This window comes from Dipteris shenzhenensis, chromosome 2 (genome assembly GCF_047967505.1).
Source record: "Dipteris shenzhenensis isolate YYH24624 ecotype China chromosome 2, Dip_SZ_1.0, whole genome shotgun sequence".
In the NCBI taxonomy this organism is placed as follows: domain Eukaryota; kingdom Viridiplantae; phylum Streptophyta; class Polypodiopsida; order Gleicheniales; family Dipteridaceae; genus Dipteris; species Dipteris shenzhenensis.
The window spans coordinates 39,443,898-39,468,969 of NC_141597.1; the positions used below are offsets into that span (position 1 = coordinate 39,443,898).

The following is a 25,072-nucleotide window of genomic DNA, read 5'->3' on the forward strand; positions in this document are numbered from 1 at the left end:
TGAAGTGGTGCATGAATTGATCTACAGACTCTACTAGAAATACATCTAGATATTGTTCATGCACGGTCCTCACTCCACGCTCTACCAATGTCCTAGCCAAATTTTGTACACCGCTTTCACCATTGTTGAAAGCTGTCTCAATGATGTCCTGATCGACATTCATTAAGAAGTGCACATTCTTATTTTTCAGTGCCTTCCTCTGAGTCTTACTGAGATCAAATGCTGAAACTTCCTCTTCTCACCGGCATGAGCCATCTAATGTGCAAAAAGTTGCAACATAGAATTCAAAAAAGAATTCAGCGCCAGGTGTGATATTTCATAGGAGGTTTGGCAATCCTTCATCCAATGGAAAATGATCAACAACTTATACAAAGGGTGAGCAACCTCGGCATAGTTATAGATAAATCTATGATAACAGCCCATATGCTTGGTAAATATCTACACCCCTTTGCATTTGTAGGGGGCAGTGATATGCTTGTAATTATTAACATTGGCAGTTCTTGGTAAGCTTGGAAAATTGGTAGTACCTTAGGTGGGATTAACTATTAACTGTGATTTGTAACAGATTACAGCTGTGCATGGAAGGGTTAGTATGGTTCAACAAAAAAAGTCAAGGAAAAGTGTCTGCTTTACTACGATTTTGATATTACATTGCCTGACACATAATATATGGGATCACTTTTATGATCTTTTAGACCCATTTATCTCTAAGTAACCAAGACGAATCATGTAGATTGACATGGATAACAACTATTCAGGGTTGTTGAAGCCTATCTTCCCACCACTGAAATCTAACTAAAAATGTTTTCTTTGGATGGTGGCAGGTGAGTCCCTGCACTTTTCAGCAAGGTTCTCTAAAAAACTAGTCGTAGCTCTTTTGGCATGAATGGGAGGAGACTTTCATGAGTATCCCATGACTAGGGACTTTTTGAACATGGATGGAGCAGTCTGCCCTGAAAGAATAGCCCTTAGTACGGGTTTTTTTTGTTGAAAATTTTAACAAGTTTTGGAAAACTATTGTAGGTTCAAGACTAGATGGTTTTTAGAAGACCTTATTTGAGCAATAAAAATTCAATGTACTTATGGATCACATTGTGTGGGCCTATTTTATATGTATGTTGTTGAATCTAAACATGGATATGGCTACAAAATTTTGGACAGCAATCTGCAATCATTGGATAAGAATTGGCCTATATATGTAAAAGAAATTGGGGACCTTATGGATTGAAGGTTGTTTCTGCAAGCTAGAGACTAGCTAATTATTTGGAATGAAAATTGGAAGGGGTAGCTTTTGGGGACCTTGGATTTTGTCCTTAGAATATTTCTTTACCTTGCACTCAATGTAAAATATGATACTTAAAAATGGGGGATCCCACATTAAAGTGAAATAGGTTTGGTACATTGACAGCATGGTAGGCTTGAATGCTTATTTGATTGCAGCAACTTTCTCTTGGTATCAGGATTTGAGAGTTCTTGTCTATGCTGAGCCTCTTCATGCCCCCTATTTGGCTAGCCAAGCTGTATTATCAATGTTTATCAAGAAAATCCATGAGGTTATCATAGCTTTGGACTCATAGGAGCTGATAGACCATCCGAGTCCATAAAGTTGTTACTCATGCAGCTTTCTTTTAATGTGATTGGTGTTAGATATTGGTGTTAGGCAAGGGGAACGTTGACAAGACCCTCGCATTCATCAAACAGCTTGAAGATAAAGATAATAACTCTCTAATGGACTTCATTGAAAAGTCATAAAGAATAATGAGAAATCTGTTTGTCTATTCCAACCTTCTAGTCCCCTTTCTCCTAATAATTTGGGGTTGAAGTGCTTCTCGCTTTTGGATGTAACTACTTCAAAGGTGGTACAGCACAATTTTTATGATTTGGAAGGATAGTCTAATGAAGATCGGGATGCTATATTTTCTAATCCTAACTCAAACTTTTTGGATGGTGGCAAGTATCAACATTGTTGGTTGAGGTTTTGCACAAAGGTTCTACCACGAATGTTTTAATTAAATCCTATATATATATTTAAAAAGGATTCAACTATCAACTCTTTATAAATATAACCACATCATGTTCAGTGAAGTGCATATATTCTTGGATCGGGTTCTAATCTAATTTTTTTTTTTCAGTCTAATCTTCGCACACACACATGCATGTGTGCATGTGCATGTGCGCACACACACATACACACACACACAGCAATAAGCATTTTTGTACTACTTCTATGTTTTCTAAGGCATCAAAACATAGATAAGTCAAAATATTGAAATTGTGCGCACACGCACGTGCACACATGCACGCATGCACACGCACACACACAGAGCAATAAGCATTTTTTTACTACTTCTATGTTTTCTAAGGTATCAAAACATAGATAAGGGAGATGGGTTTATGATAGAGGCTTGTATATGATATTTTTTTGTATTATTCACATCCTAAATTACTTCCCTCATCAAATTCCAAAATATTGAAATGGTGATTTATATGGCCTCCATCTTGGTTGATGATTTGGTTTTATGAATCCCTCCCAAGTGGTTTGTTTCTAATTCTTTGCCTTACCATTGTATATAGCATGGTGTTCCTCTATGTCCAATGTCTTATTTGATTGAATCAATCTAATGAAAGATGGTGTATAATTCTATGATGCCTTTGTATATAATATTATTTCTTGTTCATTGAGATAGCTTTTAAAAAAGTTGGGGGGTTGTGAACGTGTGGCTTTGATTACCTGAAATATGACAAATTTATAAGATTCTTGAAATGTAGCATTTGATTACATCTTTTACTTCCTTTAGGGATTATTTCATGTATCACTTAGTATCTTAGTGAGCCATGGTTTCCTTCCATATTTCACAGTCATCTCACAAAATATCTTGGGCCTCTTTGGGGAGTCTTTGGGGAAGCTATTTTTTGGCTACCCAAATTTGACTTAAAAAAATATTATGGATATGTGGACATAGGCTGAAGCAAGATAAGTACTCCATTGCCCACCTCCAAACAAATTGATTGGTAAAAGCTACAAATGATATGAAGTCCTAACAACATACTAACTTGTGAACAGTGCTTGATTTCTCTACTCGAGTTCCAAAACAGCGTGATGAAATGATCAAATTTTCTATTGATGAGAAAAGATCATAGATATCACCCTGTTTTTTGTTCTTATTTTGAGTAAAAGCTACTTGGTTTATAGTGACTCATTTGTTAATGGTTTTGTTATACTTCCGTTACCCACCTAGCTTTTAACCACCATGCTTGCTACTTATTTTGTTAATGTTGTCTACCCAATCTAGCATATCGCCAATGTGCTTAGCTTCCCTCACTGCCAGTGATGTTATCGGTCATTGCCACTGCTAACACACCTATGAACAACCCATGTACTCCTTGACCATAATGAAGATTGACTTTGGAATCTACCATCAAGCCAATTTTTCCTTCCTTACATGAGATGTTGATGACATTAGTGGACAGTAGGCGAGTTAGAGCTACATGCATTAAGGTTACACACACACACATCTTTTACATTCTTTCTCTCTTTGCTTTGTCCTCTCTCTCTCTCTCTCTCTCTCACACACATAAGCCATGTACATATCCCTATACCTATAGTTACAGCTTTACAACTACCTATACTTATGCCTCCAAAAAGAAATAAAAAATAAATAAACAATATTTTTAATACATATACACATGCATATATCTATACCTATGGACCTCTCTGTCTCTGTCTGTATGTCTCTCTCTCTCTCTCTCTCTCTCTCTCTCTCTCTCTCTCTCTCTCTCTCATTCTCTACATGTTAATTTGCCATGTATCATGCTTGGCCGCCATGTGGCATCTTTGCATATTGATCCATTGCCACATCACTTCTTCTAAGCTGCTTCAACCTTACACAATCTACCAATTTTCCTTAACGTGCCATGTTAATAGGCTTCTATATATATATATAATGGACATAGGCTGAAGCAAGAGCAATACTCCATTGCCCACCTTGAAACATATTAATTGGTAAAAGATACAAATGATACCAAGTTCTGACAACATACAGATTTGTGAACGGTGCTTGATTTCTCCATTGTAATTCCAAAAGATCCTGATGAAATGATCAAGTCTTCTATTGAGGAGAAAAGATCATAAATGTTACCTTGCTGTGTGTTCTTACTTTGAGTAGAAACTACTTAGTTTATAGTGACTCATTTTTTGATTGCTTTGTTTTAGAGACCTTACCCACCTAACTTTCAACCACCATGTTTGCTACTATTTTATTAATGTTGTCTACCCAACTAGGCATATTGCTGATGTGCTTAACTTCCATCTAAGGGCTAGTCATATTAACCTTGATAACACACCTACATGCAACCCATGAACTCCTCAACCATAACAAACATTGAATGTGGAATCTACGATAAATTGAGGAAGACGATCAATTAAGGAAGAGATATTGTTGATGACATTAATGGAAGGTAGATGGGTTGGATCTACATGTACTATGGCTCTGCTAAGGTTTTCAAAATAGATCCAAAGAAGCTGGTGAGCCTCCCTAGCTTAAACATGTAATAGAAAACTATGGTCAAAGATACATAGAGTAGCTGCTAATGTAGACAATGCGCCCTAAGAATAGAGTTGCACAATTCTTCTAGCCTCAAAGAGCTTTGAGGGTAGGAGGTCTGTGATGTTGATTGGCAAAGATTTGAAAGAGAAAAGTGTGCACATCATAATGAAGTGAAGTAGGAGTAGCCTTGCACAATCTACCAATTCTCGTTGACGTGCCATGTTGGTAGGTCTAAGCCTGGCCATGCTTCTATATATATATATATATGATGGACATAGGCTAAAGCAAGAGTAGTACTCCATTGCTCGAAACATATTGATTAGTAAAAGCTACAAATGATACCAAGTTCTAACAACGTACAAACTTGTGAATAGCACTTGATTTCTCTACTCTTATTCCAAAAAGGCCTAATGAAATGATCAAGTCTTCTATTGATGAGAAAAGATCATAGATATTACCCTACTATGTGTTCTTACTTTGAGTAAAAACTACTAAGTTTATCATGACTCATTTGTTGATGGCTTTGCTTTTACTACCCTTACCCACTTGGCTTGCAACCACCATGCTTTCTACTATTTGGTTAATTTTGTCTACCCGACCTAGCATATTACTGACATGCTTAGCTTCCATTTGAGTGCTAGTCATATTAACATTGCTAACACACCTACATGCAACCCATGATTTCCCAAACCATAATAATCATTTATTGTGGAATCTACCATCAATTGACGAAGCCTATTTTTCTTCATTTCATGAGATGTTGTTGATGACATTAGTGGAAGGTAGTCTACATGCTTTAACGTTATCAAAATAAATATAGAGAAGTTGGTGATCTAGTAGCTTGTTGGCCAAGGAGATTAGACAGAAGCCTATGGATGGCAACAAGCAAGATGCAACATTAAATGTACAAAGGGGCATATCATAGTTCAGAGGGTAGTCCCAAGAAAGAGGGAAGCCTCGTAGCAAATCCAAGGCACGGAACATTGAGTGTTACCATTGTGGCAAGAAGGGCCACATGAAAAGGAATGCTACAAACTGAAAAGAGAGCAAAAGGATAAGAAAAAGAATGCAAATTAGGGTGCAAATAAGAAGGAAGAGAGTCCAAGGGAGGGAAAAGTGAAAATTGAGGAGATCAATGCAGTCTCACTGATAATAGTGACAATGACATTCTCTTAATGTCTAATCTACCTGCAGAGTTGCTTACCACTTCAAATGATGCATATTCCCAGGATTGGATTTTAGATTTTGGTGCTTCATTCCATGTTACACCCCATAGGGAATGGTTCTCCACTTATGACAGTGGAAAGACAGGTTGTCTGCATCTTGGAAATAACTATGCATGTGACATAGTGGGAGCAAGTGACATAAAGTTTTCTTTTGCAAATGGGTCTACTTTTGTCTTGAAAAATGTGAGACATGTGCCAAACCTGACTAAGAGTCTCATTTTAGTGGGTCAGCTAGATGATGCTGGTTGTCAGACCACCTTTGGCTTTCAGAGCTGGAAAATTTAGAAGGGCTCTATGGTTTTGGCAAGAGGTGCCACGTGTGGGACATTGTATCCCTTACATGTATCATGGGTGTCTGATCATGTTGTTGCAATAAGTGAATAGCCAAGTACTTCTTTGTGGCATTGCCGGTTGGGGCACATGAGCCAGAATGGAATGAAACTCTTATGGTGTTTGGGTTATGTACCACATTTAAGTTTTACTGACTTTGAATTTTATGAGCATTGTCTCTATGTGAAGCAGACTAAATCATGCCATAAAAGAAGGGATAGAAAGAGCATGAAAGGCTTGATTTGGTGCATTCAGACATATGTGGTCCCATGCCTACACATGGTCATTAGGTGGGGCTTCCAGGTATTTCAGAAATGGTTGGCTTTGGTTGAAAAGAACACTTAAATGCCTACAGGTTGAGAGTGACTATCTCTCTCATGACTTTAAGGATTTCTGTGATAACGTGGGATCAAGAGGGAGCTCATGTCCCCTAGTACGCTAGAAAGACTATCTCTCTCATGACTTTAAGGATTTCTATGATACACGTGGGATCAAGAGGGAGCTCATGTCCCCTAGTACGCTAGAGCAAAATCTAGTTACAGAACAAATGAACCAAACCATTCAGAAAAGGTTGCAATGTATGCTTTCCACTCCAAGTCTTTCTAGTGGTTTTTGGGTTGAGGCAATGAAGACTATAGTGCATGTGATCAATAGATCACCTAGTAAGAGTTTGGATGGTGGTAATCCTAAAGAGGCATGGAGTGGCAAGAAGTCCTCTTACTCTCATTTGCCTATTTTTGGGTGTGAGGCATATGCACATGGGCCAAAAGAGCTTCGAAAGAAGCTAGATCCTAAGTCTAGGAAATGCATCTTTCTGGGTTATGGCGAAAGTGGAGAGATGGGCTATCATCTCTGGGATCTAGAAGAAAGGAAGATCATACAAAGCCATGATGTGGTCTTCAATGAAAAGAAGATGCATAAGACACCCATGAGGGATGTGGAAATGAGCAAAATCACTTTCCAAGATGTCAATCCACCTATATATGTTGATAGACAGCGATCTATCCATGCACTGAATGTGCAGGAAATGGTGCCACCAAGTACTCCCACAAGTACACAATCAAGAGCAGATGATGGATCATCTATTGGTGGAAATGATTAGCGAAATGTGGCTAATATGCAGGCAGGACAACAAGCTAAAATGTCCTTGAGAAGATCAACTAAAGTGTCTAGATTGCCTGAGAGATTTGTTCCAAGGGGAAACCATGTGATGCTTACTGATTGCAAGGAGCCTTCTTGCTACTGAGAGGCTATGATGAGCGAAGATCGGTGCAAGTGGGAGTATGCTATGCAATCAGAGATGAGTTCACTCATGAAGAATAAGACTTGGGACTTGGTTTCTTTGCCACATGGAAAGAAAGCATTGCCGTGTAAATGGGTCTACAAGATGAAGGTCACAGGTGATGATGTGCCTAAGTACAAGGCCTGTCTAGTTGCTAAAGAGTTCAAGCAAGAGAAGGGTGTGGGCTTTGATGAAATCTTATCTCCTATTGTGAAGATGACCACACTTAGATGCATATTTGGACTTGTGGTCGCACAAGATATGGAGCTTATGCAGATGGATGTCTAGATAGCTTCTTGCATGGGGATCTGCATGAGGAAATTTACATGGTATAGCTGAAAGGCTTTGAAGAAAAGGGCAAAGAGGATTTGGTTTGCAAGCTAAAAAAGAGTCTTCATGGCCTTAAGAAAGCACCTAGAGAATGGTATCAGAAGTTTGATTCTTTCATTTACTCCCAGGGTTTCAGAAGAATTGAGATTGATCACTGCCTCTACACTAAAAAGGACTAAGGATAATAACCTGATACTCCTGGCACTTTATGTGGATGATATGCTATTGGCTAACAAGAACACTTATGAGCTGAATGGAGGCTAGATGCAGTGAAGGCCAAGCTGCATGAGGGCTTTGACATGAAGGATTTGGGACTTGCAAGTCATATTCTTGGTATACGCATCATGCCTGACCGGAGTAGGAAACTTCTTTGGCTTTCATAGAAGGAGTATGTTACAAAAGTATTGCTGCGTTTCAATATGGAGGGGGGGAAGGCAGTGAGTACCCCGTTGCCCCATATGTGAAACTGAGTTAGGTAGATAGTCCCAAATCAGATGAGGAGAGGGCCATGATGGCCGAGGTTCCCTATACACCAGCAGCGGTCGGAAGTCTTATGTATGCTATGATAGCTATACTAGACCGGACTTTGCATTTATAGTGGGAGTCGTTAGCCGGTATATGGCCAATCCAGGAAAGAGACATTGAGAGGCAGTTAAGTGCATCATGAGATACATGAAGGGTACCAAGGAGATGTGCATCTGCTTTGGCAAATGAGAGATGGATGTTCTTGGATACACAGATTCAGACTATGCAAGGCATGTGGATAGCAAGAGATCCACTTCTGGTTATGTCTTCAGCTTTGCAGGTGGTGCAGTGTGGTGGATGTCTCGTGCACATACATGCATTGCTTTTTCTACAATAGAGGCAAGCATGTTGTAGCTAGAGAGGGTTGTAAGGAGGCTATATGGCTTGATCGGCTAGTGGGAGATTTGGGGATCCATAAAGGTGTACTGACATTGCATAATGATTCCATGAGTGGTATTCAGCTAGCACAGAATCCGGTCTTTCATGCAAAGACCAAACACATTGAGGTCACGTACCATTTCATCAGGGAGATACTTGAGGACAAGTGCATAGAGCTTGTCAAGGTTCATACAAATGATAACTCTGCAAATATGCTGATGAAGAATCTACCTAGTTAGCGGTTTAATAATGTCGTGTATTAATGGGCATTGGATAGTATGTCCATTGGTTGTTCTCCCTTAAAGGCACATTGGCTGTTAAGTGTGAGGTTGTGGGGGGTTAAAGGCCATTGTGCCTTAATGCCTTAACCCTGATTATGTACAATACTCAAACATATATATATATGGATGACATAGAAGATTAGGGTGTTCTGCACCCACCAAATGAGTGTCCACTCTCTCTTGTGTGAGCTCCTCCTCTCACCATTTTTTGTTCCACTCCGTTGTTGAGATCTCTCATCTAGAAGGTCTTGGAACTTTGGAGAAATTTCATGTAGTAGCAGAGAAATGTGACGAAGCAAAGATTTACCATGCCTTCAAACCTTCACAGAATTAGAAGAGAGTTTGAAGGTAAAGGTTTTGGACCATCCCAAATTTAATGGAATGGATAGAATTGCAAATGGATGCTAGTAGTGGGAGATCTGATACACGATGGATCCAACACTTGGAGGGAAAAGGCGTAGGTGTTTCTCCTCTCCAGTGCCTATTTTTGCAGAAGCTATATCTTTTGATAGAGAGCTTGGATTGAGACATAGTAAAAAGCAAAAATGTATCTCTTGAAGTCCTCTACAACATTACTAAAGGCTTTAGGACGAAATTCAGCCTCAAAATCTCGATATCAGTGTCACTTTAAAAGCTGCAGCTCCTGGCTCGCTGCCTCACAAATGCCTAACCGAAAAGCTCACTCGATATCTTCATCATTCTCAGGAAGGAGACAGAGAACCCCAAAGCTTTGATACCAGCTGTGGGGGAAGGATACACAATGGAGAGAGAGAGAGAGAGAGAGAGAGAGACCCAAATGTGGTGGGTGCAAAGTCACCCTTATCTTCTATGTCTTTCATATATATATATATATATATAGAGAGAGAGAGAGAGAGAGAGAGAGAAGTATGTGTGTAGTTTAGTACATAACTAGGGTTAGTGAGGCACAGGGGCCTTTAACCCCACAAAGAACGTGTTGTGTGTTGGATGAGGACATGCATGCATGCATGCCTACACATGTGCATGTGCGCATGGGGGATGGGCGGGTGTGCACATAATAGTATGGGATCCATGCATGTGATATGGCGTTGTAGAGCACGACATAAGCTAGTTCATTTGAAAATGACTCACATTTAAGTGTTTTGTTATATTTGACTCTAATACTTGGTTCATGGTACATGAATATGCTATTTTCTCTTATTAACTTTTATTGGGAAGTACCTAGTTGAAATGGTCCATGTGTAAGTATTACTTCGAGGTGACTTCAATGCTTGGTTCATGCTACTATTTTCTGTAAGCTTTTATTGGCAAGAGCCTAGTTGACATGGCATGTGTAGTGTCACTTCAACGCTTGGTTCATGCTGCTATTTTCTTTTAGCTTTTATTAGCAAGTGCCTAGTTGACATGGCATATGTAAGTGTTACATCAATGCCTAATAGTTGAAAATAAAACTACACGTGAATACCTATTTATGTTATGTCCTCCCATGTACATGTACTAGGGGGCATTTAATGCACAATCCATGGATTATGGGAATTAAAAATCTTGCTTTCAAATCAATTGTCAGAGGTTTTCATATAGTTTCCTCAACCTCTCCATTAAATAAACCTTTTAAATTTTCTTTGTGACAAACCAGAGGGCGATTTGAGGGGAAGCCCTTACAAACTATGGAGTGATAGTAGTGCCTTTTACAATACCAAGGATAAACATTTCACAAGTGATCTAGTAGTTAGAGTTTTTTCTCTTTTAAAAAAAATCCCAAATGTCATATACAACGAAGTTGAAAAATTAAGCAATGAAGGGGAACAATGGTAGGAACGAAGTTGAACAATTAGAGCAATGAAGGGGCACAATGGTAATAAATAATGGGGCAATAAAGCTAACTTAGTGCATGGACAACGTCTACATGCTTTAAATTGATAGAGTTCACTCCTAAGATGTTTCAATGTCGTACTAAAAGAGAGCTACCATTAGGAGGTTGTATATGTTACATAAAATATGTTAGCGAGGTACTTAAGTGATCCAAAGGTGTTATTATGTGGTGTTGTGGAGAAGACAAACACTACAGTAATAGAGCCAATTTGTTTAGGATGTTGCAAGGATGCAATGAGATGGAGAGGAAAAGAGGTCATGAGATCATTGTGTCATGGCTCACATTAATTTGTAGGGGGTATTGGTGCATGCCTTGTACTTGCATGGAGTGATTTTGTGCACTCTAGGTAAGGAACGGGTAATCTTTTGTGGTTTGCCATTTGCAAAACTAGGGAATTGATGATCGAGAAATTGCAAGTGCTACAATATGTAGCTCATTCTAGTTAGCTCCTAATTAATAGTTGTCCCCCATCCCACGCAACATGCAACCCTTGTGCTTAAGCATGCATGACATGGAAGAGAATCAAAGACAATGAATGTTCTTAGTCACTATTACCTTATGGTTTTTTATGAGATGAAGCAAAGCAAGGACAGTTCAGGCCATGAATGCTCAAGGGCACTATGGAGTAGTTTATTGTGAGTTGAATAAGAGCAAGCACATTGATTGGTATGAGAGATAGAGAGAGAGGTTTTAAAGCCTTTTAAAAAGTAAGCTAACAACAAAGACCATGTGGGAAAAATCCAACTATCCATGCTCTAAGTAGCTAGAGCACTAGGTAGGAATGCTAGTATTATGACACATTAGAATTTTTCAAAGGCAACTTTGATGTATGTAATGGGGAGGAATTTTTAAAAATTGGTTGACTTACCCATTCGTGAGGGATTTAAAATCCTAGATCATGATTGCATTATCATGATTGCATTAGAGTACCTAGGTACCTAAACTCATGGTGCCTTAAATTCAATATAATGGGGGTTAAATCTAAAACATTGGAGTGCCAATTGTAATGCATTTGTTTAGCCAGTCCTAAAGACAGGTTGTGCTGCCAATGGGAGAGAGATGATTCAAGTGTGAGGATGAGACTAGGGGGAGGGAGAAGTGTGATTATTGCCGTCTACACTAACATAGGGGGGAGCAAGCATAAGAAGTGGTGGTGCTAACTAAGCATGAAGGGGCGAGCCCCCCCCTTGCTTTCTCGTATTGGTGGGGGGGCTCCTGCTCTCCTCCTCCTCCTGCTTTGGGATCTCAGGGTGTTTACACACTATGCGCGCCCAACCCGCACTGAAAGTATCTCGACTATGGATGGGCAATTTGGCACGTCCATGAGTCGTTCCTCTTTGCTTCTTAGGAATGCTGGACGTAGGCGTCACAGTCGAACACACGAAAATGAGACACATCAGGCTTCCTCCCAAAATAGGCCTCAAAGGGAGCTACCTTTGGTACAGCTGAATTGGGGGGAACATGAACCGTTGTTGCCATAGGTAATGGATTGAGAATACAAAAACTATCGGAGTGGATTCAACCATGATGATCTCGGGATAGTGCATAAACACCCTCAGTAGGAGCGGGGTTTGGGTTTGGGGGGGGGGGGCTCCTACTCCTTGTGCTTTCCCTTGGTGAAACCTGGGGTGGGAACACATGGCAGGCAAGGAGCTTGATGAGAAGCAAGTGGGAGCTAGCTAAGAAAGCAAGTTACGTGAAGTGGAGTCCAAAATGATGGGAGGGAGAAGGGAATGCGGTGAATGATGAGAACCGCTAAAGATAACGGCACAAAGTAACGGCCAAAGGAGGGGCAAATAGACGGTGCAGTTCACGGGCCTCGGACATCCTGAAAGGTCTTATCAAACAACTGTCGTTCTTCTTCTTCATCATCTTCTTCATCTCTTCAGTTGAAACTCTCCACCACCCTTCAAAATCAGAGCGACTTCCTCGTATTGCTTGCTTCCATGTCTTCTCCACTCCCCTCGGCATCTCAACCGCCCCCCATGCATCGCTCCTATCCTCTCTTAGCTTGTTAGCTGCTGGGAGTTGGAATGACGCTTTCAGCCTTTCAGTCCCCGACCTTATCTCCCCAGCTCCAAGCTTGTCTCCAGAGCATCAATCCGAACGGACACCCATCTGCCTTCCCATCGCAGTACCGTGGGAGAAACCGCCTGCAGGCTCAGTCGTCGTCTCGTCGGAGATGTAGTAGCTGCTGCTGAAGAGACTTGTACTGCAGCACGCATGACGACGTGACGTCCCGTTTTTTTTATAGCTCCATTAACCCGTGCAGGCCGGGCTGGCGGATCTGCGAGTTGCAAGAAGACGAAGCCCAGGGCAGCTCCAGCTGTGAAACGTTGGGTTCTCTCTTCTTCATCAGCTCAGGTTCTCTTTTCTCTTTCCCTGAATATAGCAGCTTTCAGCTCGCTGGTAGATCGTTCGCTGGACCCGCATTGTCGTTTGGGTTCTCTTCTTCATCAACTTAGGTTCTCTTACCCTGATCGCAGCTTCCAGTTCGCTGGTAGATCGTTCGCTGGACCTGCATTGTCGTAAGTAAGTAGCCACGAAACAGTTGAGCGAGGTTGCGCGTTTTCCGCCGCCTTCTTTTTCAGTTTTCATCCTCTCGTAGTTTTTTAAATCTCTGGCATCTGCTGCATGGCGGAGCTTCAGGTCGTTTGTTTTGTGTGTCAATGCCCGTCTGAGAAAATGCAGCTCTTGTTCGGGAACGCCAGGTGCGGTTGAAGAACGCAGTCCAACTGGTGTGCATGCTGGCCAGAGGGGTCGAGATCCTGTGCGACGGAACATTGAAGCAGGGGTATAGGCAAACCGATTGGAGAAAGTTAAGGAAGACGATAAAAGATCTACAAAGTGAAGCGAGCCATCGACGATTGTATTATCTGCGGCTGGAAGGCACGAAACGATTTAGAGTTACACACTCGACTGCGGCGAGGGTGAACTAATTTGAAGCATCACAAGAAGCAGCCAGAGGGGTGAGTGGGGTTCCAGCGAGGGGATGAGAGATGAGGAGAACGGGGGAGGCACCGGGGAAATCCGGGCAGAGGCGAGGGGTGGCGATGGTGCTAGCGGGGGTGGTGGTAATGGCGATGTTATGGGGTAGTATAACGTGGGGAGCAGAGGCTGCAGCAGCAGCAAGAGAAGTCGAGGAGGGTGGGATGGGGTGGGAGAGGGTGAAGGTGGGGAGGCATCTGACGGAGAGCGAGAGGGAGGAGGTGGTGGAGAAGCAGAGGGAGCATGTGACGAAGTATTACAAAGATGGAGGAGGAGATGGAGAGGAGGAAGCGAGTGTGGCTATGGAGTTCGAGAACGAGCGTCTAAGGAGAGCATACATTGCATTGCAAGCTTGGAAGAGGGTCATCTTCTCCGATCCTTTGCATTTGACATCAACATGGGTTGGTCCTGATGTGTGTTCTTACAAGGGAGTGTTTTGTGAAGCAGCTCCAGATGATCCCTGCATCCTCACAGTGGCTGGCATTGATCTCAACCATGCAGACCTTGCAGGCTTTCTTCCTGAGCAGCTTGGCCTTCTCTCTGATCTTGCCCTCCTTCATCTCAACTCTAATCGCTTCTGTGGTCTCCTCCCCCTCTCCTTCTCCAACCTCATTCTTCTCTTCGAGCTTGACCTCAGTAACAACCGCTTCGTTGGTCCCTTCCCCTCCCTCCTCTCCTCCCTTCCATCCCTCCACTACCTCGACCTCCGGTTTAATGAGTTTGAAGGCCCCCTCCCCTCCTCCCTCTTCAGTGTCCCCCACCTTGATGCCATCTTCCTCAACAACAACCGCTTTGTCAATGGCATCCCCCTCAACCTCGGCTCCTCCCCTGCCTCTGTCATCGTCTTGGCCAACAACAATTTCACTGGTTGCCTCCCCCCCAGCATTGGTAACATGGGTCCTACCCTCGAAGAGATCATCCTCCTCGACAACCAGTTGACTGGTTGCATCAATCCCAACATCGGAGAGCTCACAAATCTCACTGTCTTCGACGTGGCCTTCAATCAGCTCAGTGGTCCACTGCCAGAGACCATTGCTGAGATGGTGAACCTACAGCAGCTGGATGTGGCTCACAATATGTTCACAGGTGAGATCCCCCCAGAGATCTGTGCTCTTCCCAAGCTGGAGAACTTCACATTTTCGTCTAATTTCTTCAGTGGAGAGGCTCCCATCTGTCTCACTCTGCCTTCTCGTGGAGTTTCATTGGATGATAGTCTCAACTGCATATCTGGGCTCTTGGATCAGAGATCATTGGAGGAGTGTGCCTTGAACCGAAATCATTCCAAAAAATGTGAGCAATTTGTATGTGGTCCTCCTGCTAGCCCCCCATCCCCTCACTCTCACAGCCAGTCCCCTATTCACCTTCCACCAGACCCCCTTCCCCCTCCACTACATTCAGTTTCTTCCCCTTCTCCCACTCATACATGTCCAAATAAAAGGCAGCATCCACCTCCTCCAAGGCATGCTTCCCCTCTGAATGCCCCACATGCTTCTCCACCACCAGCTCCCTCTGGTTCTTCTCCAATTTTCTTTCCATCCCCACCTCACACTCCATCCATGCCACCTCACTCTCCGCCACACACATCACCGCACCCACCTCCTGCAATTGTACTTTCACCACCCTCTCCTAGGCTGGGCTTATCCCCACCTCCACCTTCTCCACATGTTCCTCATCTTTCCCCACCTTTTAAACATTCACCTCCCTCACCATCTCCCAAGCACCCACCACCTCCTCCCCCACGTGTTTATCACTCTCCAACTTCCCCTCCACATTACACGCCATCCCCACATTCTCCACCACCACCTCCTCCTCACTCAAAGGCTAACCATCATTCTCCACCATCCCTCTCACAACCCCCACCATCCTTTCCCCCTGTAATACCTTCTCCCCGTCCACATATTCCCCCACTGCATACACCTCATCCACCTCTATCATCTTCTCCCTGGATGCATGTTCCTGCAACACATATACGTCATCCCCCATCCCATTTACCCCGTTCCCCATTGCCTCCATCTCAATCGCCCCACCCACCATCGTCTGTACCTCACTCACCATCGCCTCCACCTCGTTCCCCAATGCCTCTGCCCCACCCACCCTCTCAGCCATCGCCAGATGGACATCTCTCTCCACCAATTGTGTCACACTCTCCACCACCAAAGCCTCGTGGACATTGGCCTCCTCTCTCCCGTTCACCTCCCTTTTCATCTCCACCATCCAAACATGGACATGGGACCCCACCCCCACCACCACCATCTACACACATTAGACCTGAGCCACCACCATTGCGTCCCCCTTACTCAACACCTCCTCTTCTTCCTCCTCCTCCTCCTCCTCCATTGTATGTTCACCACTATCCGCCACATCCTTTTAATATTAGTCCACCATCACCTAGGTTGTTTCCTCCCCCTCAACCTCATCAAGTACCTAGTCCACCCCAGCACCCTTATCTACATTCTTACCCACCACCAGCTAAGCCACCCTGTGAATCTGAACCACCTTCCCTCCCAATACCTGCTCCCTCTGATTCCCCACCACAGTATCCTCACATCTCAACCCCTCCATCCTCACCTCCACCGTACTCATATGCATCTCCCCCACCGCCTGTTTACTAAGGATACAGCCAATGCATGCTTAAGCATTGTCTATTCTCGTTGCCGATTTCCTAGTGTAGCTGTGCGTTGGAATTTTATCAGAGTTTTCTAAGACATGTAACCATGAAAGTTTATATTTCATCCCTAGTGTAAAAGATAGGGCTACAGGATTATAAAGCATGAGATCAACTGAAATTTAAAGCTTGCCATTATGGGAAGGTATTGCTATCAACCTGAAGGTACTTTGAATGTCTAATGCATTGAGGTAATCGCTCTTCAGCTGTAAGGTGCAAGGGGCAATTTTGGAATATGTGGAATATGGGAAATGAGATTTGTTATGATGCATGGTAGTTTGGCCAGGTCGCTGTATTTTTTACTGATTACAGCGGCTGAAAATGTAGCTTCTTTTCTTTGCAAAAAAGAAAGAAAATGTAGCTTCTTCCTAAAAGCAGTAATGTGGAAACCCCTGCTCAATAAAAGTTTGGACTCGCTTGCCTTCCTTTCTCTAACCAATGTGCAAAATTTTCCCCTTTTGTCTTTCAGCGGTAAGACCAGTGGTCCTTATACACTCTAGCCTAGTCAAAATGTTACCGCGCTACAGACAAGTTTGGTGCCATCGAGCAGACCAACGAACTGTGGTAACGAACATCGCTCACTGCTCCCAGAGAATCAAATTTGTTGCATACAGACAGCCGGTTTGGTTTGTATAGACGCTGGGAGTCCTGATATGTCAACTGCGAAAGTTCGGCAAAACTTTGTTTAAACAGTCCTGGATGTGGAGCTAAAATTGTTCCACAGTATTCTTCACTAACAGACTTGCACTGAGGGAAACCTTGCTAGAACTTCAAAGAAGCCTTGAAGTTTAATGTCTCCAATTAACATCTGCATGGATTAGTGCGCTGGACATCTTGATCTCATTTGAAAAACTTGTTCTATGCAGAAACCTGTTGCCTCCTATCCCACGTTTGCAACTAACTATATTCTTATCAAAATAGAAGAAAATTTGTGTTTAAACTTTCATGAATGACTACACTTCAACAAAAGAGTGGTAAAACAACTAAACATCCAAAATCCTTCACAATTAGATATTCAGCAAACACTCCAAACACAGATATGGGGAGCTAGAGCGCTTCTGCTTAAGTACAAAGACACAGACTAGTCCTAAAGCCTTGGTGTCCCTTTTAGTATTTCTTTATTAATTGAAGAGAGTCCCACAAGTAGATTACATAATGCGTACCAACTCACTCACATTCAGTTCTCATTCATGATGATAAGCGCATTACACAAGTCTTTTTCTCCTTTATTCATGCCTTATTGGCACTTAATGTTAAATTACACGATGTAGCGGAATAGAAAACGAACAAAGAATAGTGAGTACACAGCAAACTGGAGAGGAATAAACTTTTCTTTCAATACTGATGTAGTACAGATGATGGCTTCGTCCACCCGTGCGCTCTCACAGTGAAGCTTAGATGGTGATCTAGACAGATAATAGGTGAAGAGCTACTAGTTGGAAGATGTGATCTGATATAATGGACTGGGGACATCGTCTCTTTTGTAGCTATGAGGGCGATAGTCGGATCAACGTAGTCGATGGAATCGATTAGTCAACCTAGTCAGTGGAACCGACTAGTCGTCTATAGAATATTCATGAAATATTTCCTATATTGTCGTCTTGGGAACTCTCGTCCCTGAACCCTTACCAGGGGGGCCGTTAGCTTCCTTGTGATTCCCTAGTTAGGAGCCAGCTGGTCCTCAGACCCCAGCAAGAGCAAGGGACTCCACACAATCACCTTTTCACCATCGACGGTCTTATTGATAGACCTCATTTGACATGCAAGTCAAGATCCATCGAGTGTCACATGGCTTCTTCTCATATGGAGGCCCTACAACTTAAGCACCTTGGATCACTAGTGGTTACCAGTAGGGTGGAACATTGAACATATCTAACATATCCCCTCAATGTCCACTTGTAGATGAACTACCTTCTCGGCCCAATGCCGAGTCTCTGAAGTTGATCTGTCCCGATTGCCTTGGTGAAGATATCTACTCCATTTTGCTCTGTTGGACAGTAGACCAATTCCACTATCCCGTCCTTGATCAAATCACACATAGTGATACTGAATCTCTATATATTTTGTGCGCGCATGAAACACTGGATTTTTAGCAATGGCTATGCAACTTTGATTGTTGCACCTCAGCACAATTACCTCATCCTCTTGCACTCCCATGTGCCATAAGATCCTCCTCAACCACATTGCTTCACATGCAGCAAAATATGCTGTCTTGTACTCAGCCTTGGTAGAAGACAATGCCATTGTTGGTTGTTTCTTATTGATTCAAGAGAAGATACTTGAACTTAAAGAGAAACAACATCCAGAAACTGATTTCTTGAAATCAACATCTCCAGTCCAATCTGAGTCACAATGACCAACGAAGGAAGTGTCTGTATCATAGGTGATGCCATAATCAAGAGTACCCTTTACATACCTGAGCACCCGCATCCTTGCATTCCAATGATTCTCCTCGGGCTTATTGGATAACTTGCTCAAAACGCCAACAGCAAAACTGATGTTCGGTCTGGTGTTGCACAAATAGATGAGACTGCCGACCAACTTCCTGTACCTCCCGATGTCTGCTGGTGGTGAGGCATCCTCCATAGATAGCCTTGGATATACCTTTATAGGTGTAGCTATCTCCTTGCACTCAAACATACCAAATGCCTTCAAGATTTCCCTTGCATATTTCTACTAAGAGATGAAGATCTTGCCTCGCTCTTGTAAGACTTCAATCCCCAAACACTAGTGCATCAAGCCTAAGTCTGTCATCTCAAACTTCGTGCTCAACTCCTTTCTAGTCTGTTGGATCATGTCTTCATAGTCACCTGTAATAAGGAGATCATCCACATATAGAATAATAATAGTAGATTTTCCACCTTTCCTATACACATACAAGTTAGCATCTAAGGCACATCTTTTGAAGTTTAATTTATGAAAGAATTCTATATGTTGGTACCATGCTCTTGGGGCCTATTTTAGTCCTACATTGCCTTCTTTAGCTTACATACCTTGTTCTCAGAATGGGGGGCCTCAATTCCTGGTGGCTGAGTTAACATACATTTGATAAACTGGCTACTTTTTATGAGTAGCCACCGATAGTACTATGCGAATAGTGGTCATTCTGGCAGTCGGAGCAAAAGATTCTTGAAAATCAAACCCTTCAACCTACGAAAATCCTTGTGCAACCAATCTAGCTTTGTACTTTTCCAAAGTCCCATTGGCTTTGTACTTTCCCTTCCAAACCCACTTGGTGCCAATAACCCTTCTGTTAGGTGGTCGATCTACCAGCTCCCAAGTTTCATTCTTTATGATGCTGTCATATTCTACTTGCATAGCATTTTTTCAATCTCAGGCTATAAGTGCTTCCTCCAAACTTGCAGGCTCCTTTACTTTTGCAATAATCTCAGCCATTAAGGCCATATTGACTATGTGAGCAGAAGCCCTCCTTTGCTTCTCGATTCTCTAAGACCGCCTTGGTCCATCTGCATGCTGCTCAACAGACATAGGCATCTAGTTATCATGGTCATAGAGCTGCCTTACCCATCGCAGCAATGGCTTTTCCGGTGGTGTAATAATAGGTTGGTGATTTATGCGTTCATCATCTGATGTTTCCTCCTCCTTTGTAGCTCTTGGAATAGGTCCATAGTGAATTACCTCTTTGCTTAATGATAAAGTGGAGGAGCTCTTCTTTACCTCCACTGCATGTGGCCGCTCCCTGAACACCACATCATGGCTCGCTATGATCTTCTTTGACTCTCGGTCATACAAATTATAGGCTTTCTTCTCATCACAATAGCCTAAAAAGATACATTTGGTGCTTTTTGGTTGTATCTTGTTTCTCTCTTTGTCTGGTATATGCACATAGCATTCACACCCAAACGTTCTGAAATGGGAGACAGATGGCTTTTTACCGCTGTAAGCCTCATGTGATCTTTTACCTTTGAGTGCCTTTGTATAGCTGTGATAAAGGATGTAAACCGCAGTATTGACAGCCTCAGCCCAAAAATGGTTTGGTACTCCAACACCTTTTAACATGTACCTCCCCATCTTCACGACGGTCCGCATTCGACGTTTAACAATCGAATTTTGCTGAGGCATATGTGGTGTCATCATTTGTCTCTTGATCCCTTTGCTCTTGCAAAAATCTCCAAAATATGTACAAACAAACTCACCACCACCATCTGATCTGATTTTCTTCACTTTTCTCCCTATTTCATTTTCAACAAGCTGTAGCCATTCTTTCAATTTATCAAAAGCTTGAGCCTTTTCGTGAAGAAAGTACACCCACATCTTCCTACTATAGTCATCGACAATCAATAAAAATAGGAAGATCCTCCCAAGGCTTGTGTAGGCATCTTACCGCACAAGTCAACATGCACCAACTCTAGAGGAGCATTTGCTCTATTCTTGCTTTCTTGCGGGAATGCCTTTCTCTATTGCTTGTCCATCATGCAAGCCTCACACGATTCTTTGATTTTTGCGACTGCAAGTAAGTGAGCAACTTTACCTTGCTTCTGCATCTCCTTCAGCACTGCAAATTTGATGTGGCCGAATCTTTCGTGCCAAAGTTTGCTTGTGCCCACTCCAGCAGTGGCTGTAAGAGCAGTTAGCTCATACAGATTGTTCCTCCTTACTCCTGTGCCAACAAGATTGCCAACACTATCTAGAATTTTTGCTCCTGTCTTGTTGAACCTCACCTCATGGTCAAGGTTAGTTATGGAAGCAACTGATAGAAAATTTCTCTTGATTTGTGGAACATACAGCATATTAGATAGTTTCTTAACATCTCCATTTACAGAAACAAATGAAATCGTACTTGTACCCTCAATAGGGCATTTCAACCGTCACGGTAATGGGTTCCTATAGAGGCTGCACAGAACAATATAGACCCTTCTTTAAGGTCATGTGATGAGATGCACCACTATCCAACACCCATGAATTAGTGGTTGACACTTCTTGAACTGAGGAACACTCTTCCTCAATGGCCAAAAATAGATCCATCTCTGCTTCCGTTGTGTTAGCTGTCTCTTACCCCTTATCTGTCTTCTTCAGGGTACCATTCTTTTCATCTACTTTCTTGACCTGGCAATCTATAATCACGTGGCCCTTCTTCTTGCAGTAGAAGCATTCTCCCTCAAACTTCTTCTTGCCGCCCTTCCTCCTTTTATCACCAGTAGTAGAGAACTCACCTTTGGTGAAGGAACCACCTTTGCCTTTCGCAGTGGTAGAGAATGCAGCATCCCCATTGCCGCCTCCATCTCGAGCTTTAAGCCTCAATTCCTCCTCCATAAGTAAAGCACAGAACTCCTCAAATGACAATGATTGGGGTCTCACCTGAGTGTTAAGCACTGTTACTAGTCCATCAATCCTTGGTAGACATATCTAGAGACACTACCGAGCTAGCTCTTCACTAGTCTTTTGTATCCCAGCACTAGCCATCTGGTCACGTAGATTTTTGATTCGGGTTATGAATGCCTCCGCTATCTCTCCTTCATTAAACTTCTCAGTAGCGAGCTGATTCTCTAGAAACTGGATCCTTGTTTGATTCTGCGTTTCATACTGACTCTTCAATATGTTCCAGGCCACAGTTGCCTTAGATGTATGCTGAATCAAGGTCAAAACACTATCAATAGTACTTGTAACCAGGGCACACAGAGCATCTGCGTTCTTGCGTTTCCAAGCTCGTAGAAGGTCGACACTAGGAGGTATCGTACTCATCAGATTTGTTGGGTCGAGGTTTCCTTGTGGTTCTGGGTCAGTCCCCAATACTGTCTCCAGAAGCTCATATGAATCGAGAATAGTAGTAATTTTAAACATCCATAGAGTGTAGTTCGTGCCATCTAGCTTGCCTTCAATGAAGGTTGGCAGGCAAATCCTCAATGCTTGGATTGTTGGTATAACTGGTGCAACTGTAGCTGTTGAACTCGAGCTGCTTCCTGTTGCCATCACTCTGTATGTTGTTGAAGCCGTCACCTCTCTTCTACTCTTCGATCCTTAGAGCCGCCTGGGCTCTGATACCATGTTAAATTACACGGCATAGCGGAACAAAAAACGAATAGGGGGCCTTACAACTTGAGCACCTTGGACCACTGGTGGTTACCAGGAGGGTGGGGCATTGAGCATAGCTAACATTACATGAATTACTATATATGTCCTTGTTCAATTCTCCAAGTATAATTATTTTCATAATTTCTTATAGTATATATTTCTTACACGTGAAATTTTTTGATAAGTGATCAAAATGGATAGAGCACATGGTCATTTGATAATTTTGGTCCCTTATTATGCCATACCCCAAAGGTTTTCAAACTTCCTCCTAGAGTTTAGGCTTGGTCAATTTGGAGGCCATGTTGCATTTTATTTAAGTTGGTAGTATTCCTACATTTGTTTCACCTTGGTCACACCTAGATCTCTTCATCGATCCATATATTCTTGCTTTATCCCCCCATGATCATTAGCCATTTGCACATGAACGGAGGTCCTTGATAAATTGTTATAAGGCAGGAATATGCGAATTTCAATTCTTATAAAGTTAGGAGTATCTGTTCTATACATACATACCATGGCAAGTCCTCGCTCAACTATAGTATAATTCATCTCTATGTCATTCAGTTGGCAACTTGCAAAGTATATCAGGTAGTCTAGATTGAACTCACCTGACTTTGCTAACATGAACCCTATTGTGAACTTTGAAGCATCAATATGGACATGAAATATCAAGTCCCAGATTAAAGAATCAATGGAGAAGTGATTGAAGTGTAATCAAAAAGTTAGGCAAATCGGGTGGTAATACAAGTGAAGCGATCTCTTATCTAAATCCCTTAAGACACATAGGGCAAAGCCTATAAAATAATCAAATGCATTAAACAGTAATGAGGGTAATCTGCCAACCTGTTTAAAAGAATCACCTTATCAGTAACATGTGCTCAATGGAAAGTCATCCAACAAGCAAAAAAAGAAAGGAGCTAAAAAGGCTACAATGAATGTATAGTCAACTGACTACCTTGAACCAATCCCAATGAAAGTAGATTGCACAAAGTGGTATGCAATCCAAAGAATAGTGTTGGAAGTGCTCACAAAATTGGGGCTGATGCCAAGATGAGTTTGAGGAACTCATAAGAAATTTGGCATTCTTCTATCAATGAATGATGATCACTAGCTTATACAAGGGATGAGTGATCTCAGCATAGTTGTAGATGAACCTACGACAGTAGCCTGTGTACCCAATGAACCTTTGTATGCCCTTTGTATTGGTGGGTGGGAGTAATTTCAGGATAAGTTTGATCTTATTATAATTCGTGGATATTTGATTCTTGGACACTATGTGTCCAAGTATGACTCTATGTTTCACCTAGTCTAGCTATGTTGCCAATTGGTTTTTGGTGCTCCTTGTGAATTTTTGAGTTTTTGTGCATGGTTTGTGAGTGAGTTGCTGCTTTAAGATTAACACACCGATTGACTAAGAACACAGTGACTGACACACGGCTTGTCAATTGGCCAACCACCCCACCCACCTTGCCTAACTTCATGTGGCGTTAAATGAACTCATAGCTGCCACATCAAAAGTTAATCTGCTGCTTTAAGGGTAATAGCGAGTACTTTGAAGCCATTGCATTAGGAGTAGCTGCTATAATTAACTCGCTACATTAATCACTCATTGCGTTACTAGTCGCTACTTTAATAACCCAACTACGTTAGGAGTTGTTGATATAACAACCCATCACATTAAAAAGTTGCTACCCTAAGGCTAATGTAGTGATTGTTGCTTTAAGGCTAGTGTTGCAAGACTAACAACGCAATGACTCATGAAGTCACTGCTTTAGGGCTAACACAATGGCTACTACTTTCAGGCTAGAAAGGTACAGTGATTGATTCTAACTAAGCAGCTAGGCTAAGTGGGCAACACATGCACTTGGGGCTTGGTAGGGTGATAGGTTATGACCTAGAGCTAGATAGCCCTTCAAACAACATCCTAACTAGTCCATCAAACACCACATTATTAGTTCCATCTGGGATCTCAACCTTAAGTTCCTAGTTGAGTTTGCAAGATACCATGAGCTTTGACGTCGAATTGGGGGACAACTATAATCCTGGGGCTAGCATGGCTCCTAATTCCAAGTCTATTATGCCCTAATCCCCCACACCATCAACCGCATCCTTGTGAGGACTAAGGGAGTCGTTCTCCAAATTTTTGGGAGGTTTTAGCTTGTTTGACCTTGACTTAGTCTTTGACCCGACTTAGTTAACCCCTTTTCTAGGCAAACCAAAGTCAAGCCCCTTGCCAAGCAAACTACAGTATTTGAAGGGTAGCAACATCCTTGGCCAACTTTTGCATCTAATAATGCTCAAAGTAATCCCTTGCTCGCCTTGACTGTGTGACCTATAGGGACTTCCTATTCAATTGTATGAGGGCAAACCATCCTTCACTAGAACCTTTGAGCCCTAGGTACCTAGGTTTATGCCACCAAGACCCAAAGGGCTAGGGACTGATCAAGTGGATTTTGGGGAAAATACCTTGCCACACCCGATGGCCCCTCATCTTGATCCATACTCTCAACTTGGGGAGGAGCTCTAGAAGGTACTCCTTTCCCTATGGTTGCACCCTATAGGCTAGCGCCTAATATAAACATGCCCCTATAGGCTGGTGCCTAATATAAACATGCCCATGTCGGTAAGGCTAGTA

The 25,072-nt window shown here is 42.4% G+C and overlaps 1 protein-coding gene across 4 annotated transcripts; it reads left to right on the plus strand.

Annotated features, from left to right (window-relative positions):
• Positions 1 to 12,640: 12,640 nt before the first annotated feature.
• LOC147904743 (uncharacterized) lies at positions 12,641 to 16,786 on the plus strand. 4 transcript variants are annotated; one of them, XM_087388154.1, is made up of 3 exons: positions 12,641 to 13,115; positions 13,238 to 13,283; positions 13,401 to 16,786. In XM_087388154.1, exon 3 carries the CDS (start codon positions 13,751 to 13,753, stop codon positions 16,349 to 16,351), a length of 2,601 nt encoding a protein of 866 aa, XP_087244280.1. In that variant the 5' UTR covers positions 12,641 to 13,115; positions 13,238 to 13,283; positions 13,401 to 13,750; the 3' UTR covers positions 16,352 to 16,786. The 4 variants fall into 4 exon arrangements, with proteins under 4 accessions (XP_087244280.1, XP_087244253.1, XP_087244271.1 ...); XM_087388127.1 differs by having other exon boundaries at positions 13,463 to 16,786; XM_087388145.1 differs by having other exon boundaries at positions 12,641 to 13,283.
• The last annotated feature ends 8,286 nt before the right edge of the window (positions 16,787 to 25,072 follow it).

Bases quoted from the DNA above. Each gene is read 5' to 3' on its own strand.
- LOC147904743 (XM_087388145.1), top strand. From the start codon at position 13,751: ATGAGGAGAACGGGGGAGGCACCGGGGAAATCCGGGCAGAGGCGAGGG.